Consider the following 7,099-nt stretch of genomic DNA (forward strand, 5'->3'; position numbering starts at 1 on the left):
GTATCATAGGTGTACAGTAAAGGTGTGTTGATTTTATTTAGGGAAGGTTCAGGTCTAAAAAAATACATATATATCCATATGAAATCTTACAAAACAAATTACAACAAAGTTGATGAAGGCATTAGGCCAGTGGTTTCCAACCATGGTCCTGGGGGCCCCCTGTGTCTTCTGATTTTCATTCCAACTGTTCTCTCAATTACTTAACTAAACCCTTAATTGAACTGATAATTTGCTTAATTAGACTTTTTGAATTGTTCACGGCTCTTAAAAAGTTGCAGATTTCAAGTTACTTATAAAATGTAATTGAGCTCAGCTGTAATGAAAACCAGAAGACATGGGGTCCCCAGGACCAGGGTTGGGAACCAGTGGCCTAAGGTTAGATCCTTGGGAGACGCATACAACTGCCCTGGTCTTCACTCAGCAGGCAGTACATGTATTTTCTAGTTAATGTCAGATAATGATATCCAAGTGATCTATTAGCCTGTGTACTGCAGGACTTAATTATACATAGAAGGAAGGAAAAGGTTATTTCACACAAGCCCTGCACTGCCGTTCACACTACACCGTACCATATTTGCAGTGGTTTATTGCTGCACAAACATTTAATCAAGTACACACAGAACGTCACTTTCTCAAAACAGCCAACGTTGTTAAAAATATCACGGTTCCAGGCAACTGTAGATAAGCTGACCACAATCATGCTGTACTTCACAGCAAGTTCACTGCAGACCTAGAACATGTGTTTCTTTTACTGCAGCACTATGAAGAACATTATCATTACCCTAGAGAAGGTAACCCCAGATTAGTGCTAATCGGAAAACCAGCTGTCGCAGAAAAGCCTGTTTCTACTTTGGCATCCAGCAGTGGCTTCATTTAGCTCTGTTTACAGTTTGAACTCCCTCAGGTTAGCTTTGTATTTCCAAACACTAAGATCTTCAGTTTCAGTGTTTGTTTTCTCATTGTCACAGATTTGTTTATACATTTTTATAGCACAACCTGCATGAATATTAACGTTCTCTCCTGGAGAGGCGCAACATAATGATTCAACTCAGGACTGCTGCACGTGTAACTGCACTATCTCTAAGACTGTGGTTACAACGCTCGCTTGCAGTGATCAGGGTGGCCGGTTTGCACCCAGCCTCCTCCCTGTTGCATACACAATGTTTAAATGCATGGTTTGGATGCTTAGTTAATATTATATGGTCTGCTGTACGATACAAGCGCCACGACTGGGTTTACTGGCCGCTCTGACCTTGAGTTGGTGAAGTCTTTGCTGCTAAAATGTTACAAATAAATTAAAACAATATGGGAAGCTACCTGTGACTCAACGGTCAAAAGTTTCACCATTTATTTCTGATTATTATTAATAATGTGAGGCTTGTATAGTCATGGTCGATACGCAAACGTGGGTGCAAAAGGCTTTATTAGGATAGCACACAGGCGTGCAGAGCTAGAGGGATAGTGCAGCTGTTTACTTAATAATAAGTCTCACATTTCTCTCTCAACCTGCTTGCAGAGGGAGGGGAGGGTATCACTGGAACAGCACAGTGCTTTACCACCCATACCCACTGAGACCTGAATGAATACCACAAAACAGTTAAACCTTTAATACATAGTAACCGCTAGCTTGATAAAAAACGAAATTGAAATAGTTACACGAATGTATAATATTTTTAGTGGATGAGGAATGGGGAGAAAACATAAGTCAGTTTATGAATATTCAAAAGAAAATGAAGTATACAAAAAGCAAAAATAGCAGAAGTGGGTCAGATGAGGCAGAGGATGCATATCGCTGCAAATACTGCTGCATCGAGGTACATGTTTGCAGTGACAATAAAGGAATATACTGAAAAACAAGCGACACATTAAACTAAAATAAGAAAGTGAAAAGAGACCAGCAATCCATTTATCGGCTTTTACACACGCTTTAATAAAAACAGAGCGCAGAATGACTGTGTTAATGAGTTTGTCAGAGCGCTGTGCTTTGCTGGACAGCCACTGTTTATTGCAGAGGTATGTGTTGGTGAGTCTTATTTCCATCCCTGTATTGTGATACATGTTGTGTTGCGACCTGCACATCGTGATATGTAATTTTATCATGAGATTAGTAACGTTCCATTCCTACACAATATATGCTTTTTTAGTCTACTGTTTCTCCAGCCTGTATGCAGCCACAGTGATATCCTTCTCTTGTAACCCCTCAGATGGGTGACGGTGGCATGAATCGGAGCCTCAGCATGCCAGGAAGCACGGGGAGCGGATACTCGGGAGCTGAGGATGGTGGGATGAATGGCTTGACACCACAGCAGGGTCAGGTGAGCACAGGAGCTGCGTTACCCTTCACACAGGGATTCAAGCACACACTAGCCCTGCTGCTCCTAGTCCTGGCTTTCAAAACTACCTTCAGTTAAAGTATATTATTTAAATGAAGTTGAACATATTATTCCTCTCCTTATTGCTGCATGAACAACTCCTATAAGTAAACCTAGACTCAGGTGTGACTTATTAGTTATTTGCCTTCTGTTTTTGCCACTCACTTAAAGAACTATGGTAATTCAGCCAAGATGTTTTTGTCTTCAATCAAACATTTAATAAATATGTATGACTTAAATGTGAAATTTATTCTGCTGTGCACAAAGGTGATTCTGTGTATTTCAGGCTGTACGTGTTTTGCATGCTGCCTTTTTCTGTAATTTTGTTTTTATTTGCAGGTGTTGAATTTGATCAAGACGTGTAAAGAAGTGCAAGGGATAAGTATTCAGGACATCAAAATCAGGCTTAAGGGAATGAACGCCCTGGCCATCAAGTGAGTCCCCTATCCTTGTCATAATGTGATACAGCCCGCGACCCACAAACAAGCCTGTTTTATATACAGGGCGAGTCATAATTCACCCAATGTTGTTTTGCATTGTTTTAAATTCTACTGAAGTTATTGAACTCCTCTGCTGGCCCATCGTTGTCACTGAGTCTCTGTCGGACATTTCTCCTTTGCATATCATCCTCCGCATACCCTCCAGATTTTCTGGTGCTCTGTCTGGTCTTGTGTAATGGTGGCAGAGCCTGCGTCAACTGTGTCTCCAGATTCCTCAGGACCAGTGCTAGTTCTATAGAATAAGATACATTATCTGGAGTTGGCTGACCTGCCCAGGAATCTGAATTCATTCAATCCTGCAGCACTTCATCATCACTGCAAACACCATGGCAGTTATAATATTACAGATCTGAAAGAACAAATAAATAAATAACTACATATACAGATAGATCATTCAATGCATATATACATATACAGCTAGATCAATAAATACATACATATACAGAGATCAATAAATAACTACATGTACAGATAGATCATTCAATAAATACATATATACAGATAGATCAATAAATACATATATACAGATAGATCAATAAATAACTACATATACAGATTGATCATTCAATAAATACATACATATACAGATTTTGCAAAAAACTTTGCAAAGCTTGCAGTAGCTAAAAGGTCATGGTGAAACAAAATTCAACAACTGCAACAGCATGGGGTGCAACCGTGAATCAAGCCCTCGTATCAAGGGTAAACATGTTATCGCAAGTCTACCAAAAGCCATAATAGTAGTACAGTATTTCATGTTAGATTTTGAAATGTCACATTTTTCATTAAGTATATGGAGAACTACAAAGCGGTATGTAATTCAATATGTTAATGTAACACTGTTCAGCAGGTTTCATTTGACTTTATGAAGCAAAATGTTTTAATTCTATAGGAGGATGCAAAACTTTTGGCCATAGGTTCAAAACAACCTGCCTATCGCAAGCGGTGTAAGTCAAATCAAATCAAATTATTTATAAAGTGCCATTCACTCCAAAGGCATCTCAAGGTGCTGTACAGAAACAATAATTCAGTCAAATACAATCCAAAAAATACAATATACAGGAAAACAATGTTTAAAAAGACAGTAGAGGCACACTAGGATAGAAAGCCCAATGTATAGAAGTAAGACTTAAGTCTCGATTTAAAAGCTGTAACAGTCTCAGCCTCTCTAACAAAGGTTGGAAGGGCATTCCATAGCTGTGGTGCTCTGTGTGTGTGAGAAAGCCCTTCCACCTGTTTTAATTGTACTCACCCTCGGGACAATCTAGAGACCTGCGTCCTGTGATCTCAGTGAATGACTGGGTGCATACGGGGTGACACTCAGAACACCTGCGTCCTGTGATCTCAGTGAATGACTGGGTGCATACGGGGTGACACTCGGAACACCTGCGTCCTGTGATCTCAGTGAATGACTGGGTGCATACGGGGTGAGGAACTCTTGTAAACAAACGGGTGCCAGGCCATTCTGGGTTTTATAGGTTAGCAGCAGAATCTTCAAATCAATTCTAAACTCCACCGGCAGCCAATGTAAAGAAGCTAGAACAGGGGTAATGTGTTCCCTTCTCCTAGTTTTAGTTGGGATCCTAGCGGCGGTATTTTGGATAAACTGGAGTCAAAATAGCACACTTTTTGGGATTCCAGATTGGAGAAGATACAGTAATCAAGTCTGGATGATACATGTGCATGCAGAAGTCTCTCAGCATGACGTGGGAATTGTGTCATTTTTGCAATATTTTGCAAATGAAACTTGATAGTAACTTCTCTAATATGTTTCTCAAATTCTCAAGTTTTGTATTTCTGATCTAAGACCTGAAGAGAAGGTACTAAGCTCATGCTCTTGTAATACCACATGATTTATTTGTTTTTTGGAACCCACTAGCATAACCTTTGTATTTTCTGAGTCATCCAGCACTTAATATCTGCTAGACAAGCCGTAAGCAGCCCGCCAGCACAAGTATATCCTGGCTTTACGGACAAATAAAGCTGTGTGTCGTCCACATAACAATGGTAATTCACTCCATGTCTATGGATAACGTCACCCAGAGGAAGCATATATAGTGAGAACAACAATGGACCCAGGTTAGAGCCCTGTGGGACCCGATATAGGACATCAGACCTTTCAGATATGTCCTCCCCATAAGAGACAAACTGGAATCTGTCTGCAAGATAGCACTTAAACCACGAAAGAACAGTGTCAGCTAGTCCCACAGTGTATTCAAGGCATAAATAAAGAGACAAGTCTAGCAGTTTAAAAAGGGCTGGAAGTTTGGTTCAGTTAGAACATGGCCGATAGCAGCTACACAAAGACCACTAGAGGAATCAAACATCGCCGATGGAGGCTGTAAAGGGAGTAATAAACTTCATAAATTCACGAGACAAACCTTTTGACTAAAAGGGCATTGATAAAGACGAGTCGAAATATTTGTCATTACATGTATTGTGTTTTTAGTATTTCTGAGTTTTGAAACATTGATGGCTGGTTTTGTTAACCCAGATCAGCACTCCGCTTGGACTACCTTACCTAAGGTAACATTAGGTAGTCCAAGGTAAGTGCTAATTGACATCTGTTAAACCAGCTGTAAGTATTTTATATTGTGCTTAGTCAAAGTAATTGGGCAGATGGCTGTTAAGTGATTTATCAATTCAAATTCAGCTTTCCACGTAGGGAATCACTGCTACAGTTTTAAAATACAACTTTATTGTATTGTACCTTTATTTTCATCTTTTGTACACTGGAAGACCTTGAAATAACAAGACCTATAATTTTGACTAAATGATCAACACCAACTAAATGATCTTTTTCTCCTTTTATTTTGAACGCAGGCAGGCTGTGGAGTTTCTCGGTAATGAAGGGCACATTTATTCCACTGTGGACGAGGACCACTACAGATCAACAGAGTCGGAGAACTGAGAAACGAGGAGGAATCCACTCCTGTTAGTGCTGCCCGAACATTTTCTTTTTCGACGCTTCGAAGAACTGAAGGGCCATCCACTTGGCATCTGCATTTTTAATAGAGTCGTGTGAACGAAAAACTGATAAGACGTGTATTGGTTTATTTCGGTTAGTTCCTGCTTTTAAAAGCATCTGTTTTATATCCTGAATAAAGAGGAACCCTACAGTCTTACTGGAACACTTCTTTTTAAAGATGCTTAAAAAATATTAAACAATACACCCCCCCTCTCCCAAATGAGTATCTTGTACGAGCACTTAAATACAATATCCCATTGCAATAACACTGGTGGCATTTTAGTTATACTTCAGTTTTGGCTGACAGTCTTGTCGTATTCGTTTTCTATTTGGGACTCTTCTTTTGATCCCCAAAGCAGTGCAAATAAAAGCTGTCATTTGCAGTACTGGTACATAAAAGGTTGTGTGGTTCTGAATCGGATTAGTATCTATTTCATAAACGGCGTCTGTGACTATTGAGTCAAAGCTGACTTTCCCATAATGACGCAGGGGAGAGAGATCCAGAGATGAGCGTTTTAGATTTGTATATGTGTTTCCTCAGACCTCAATACTTACAAATAGTGAACCTCCACATCTATCCATGAAGCATGCTGTGAACCCCAGTTCCTCAGCACTTTCAGGGTGTTATTCCCTCGTTGTAAATCCCCTTATCCCTGTGACTAGGAAGGGGAGTTAGGGTTAGGGTGGTGGTAATGAAACCAACGAAGAGGAAAATTTGAATTGTTTTAGTGCTCAATAAGGCATGACTTACTGAAGTCATAAAGACTTCTAGCAGTTGGTGTAGTTGCTCACATTTGACATTTAAATTGTTAACTGTACCATGTGGCTTATTTTTAATTAAAAATAATTCATCTCTAAGTGTTTCTATATATTTTAATTGTTCATTTATGATCTTTTTAGTACACCTGGATTCAGTCTTATTGTTTATTTAGTAGACAATATTTGTTTATTTAGTAGACGCCTTTATCCAAGGCGACTTACAGAGACTCGGGTGTGTGAACTATGCATCAGCTGCAGAGTCACTTACAATTACGTCTCACCCGAAAGACGGAGCACAAGGAGGTTAAGTGACTTGCTCAGGGTCACACAATGAGTCAGTGGCTGAGCTGGGATTTGAACCGGGGACCTTCTGGTTACAAGCCCTTTTCTTTAACCACTGGACCACACAGCCTCCTTATTGCTGTTTCAGTGCCAATGACAAGAGCCGCCTTCATTTTGCAGACCTCATGCCTCATGTTCCTAAAAGATCAGGATTGCAGCCA

The 7,099-nt window shown here is 39.9% G+C and overlaps 1 protein-coding gene across 1 annotated transcript; it reads left to right on the plus strand.

Moving 5' to 3' along the window:
• Window positions 1–2,171: 2,171 nt before the first annotated feature.
• On the plus strand, window positions 2,172–6,024 carry LOC131699736 (replication protein A 32 kDa subunit-A-like). The gene is made up of 3 exons (XM_058997698.1): window positions 2,172–2,315; window positions 2,712–2,806; window positions 5,693–6,024. The coding sequence occupies exons 1-3, from the start codon at window positions 2,205–2,207 to the stop codon at window positions 5,778–5,780; spliced, it is 294 nt and encodes a 97-aa protein (XP_058853681.1). The 5' UTR covers window positions 2,172–2,204; the 3' UTR covers window positions 5,781–6,024.
• The last annotated feature ends 1,075 nt before the right edge of the window (window positions 6,025–7,099 follow it).

The sequence above is a fragment of the Acipenser ruthenus genome, chromosome 23, assembly GCF_902713425.1.
Source record: "Acipenser ruthenus chromosome 23, fAciRut3.2 maternal haplotype, whole genome shotgun sequence".
Classification (NCBI taxonomy): domain Eukaryota; kingdom Metazoa; phylum Chordata; class Actinopteri; order Acipenseriformes; family Acipenseridae; genus Acipenser; species Acipenser ruthenus.

What these genes read in the sequence shown, in the direction of transcription:
- LOC131699736 (XM_058997698.1), top strand. Translation starts at nt 2,205, where the DNA reads ATGGGTGACGGTGGCATGAATCGGAGCCTCAGCATGCCAGGAAGCACG. An exon ending in TGACACCACAGCAGGGTCAG is followed by an intron (nt 2,316 to 2,711) that starts GTGAGCACAGGA and finishes TTTTATTTGCAG; the next exon opens with GTGTTGAATTTGATCAAGAC. An exon ending in ATGAACGCCCTGGCCATCAA is followed by an intron (nt 2,807 to 5,692) that starts GTGAGTCCCCTA and finishes TTTTGAACGCAG; the next exon opens with GCAGGCTGTGGAGTTTCTCG.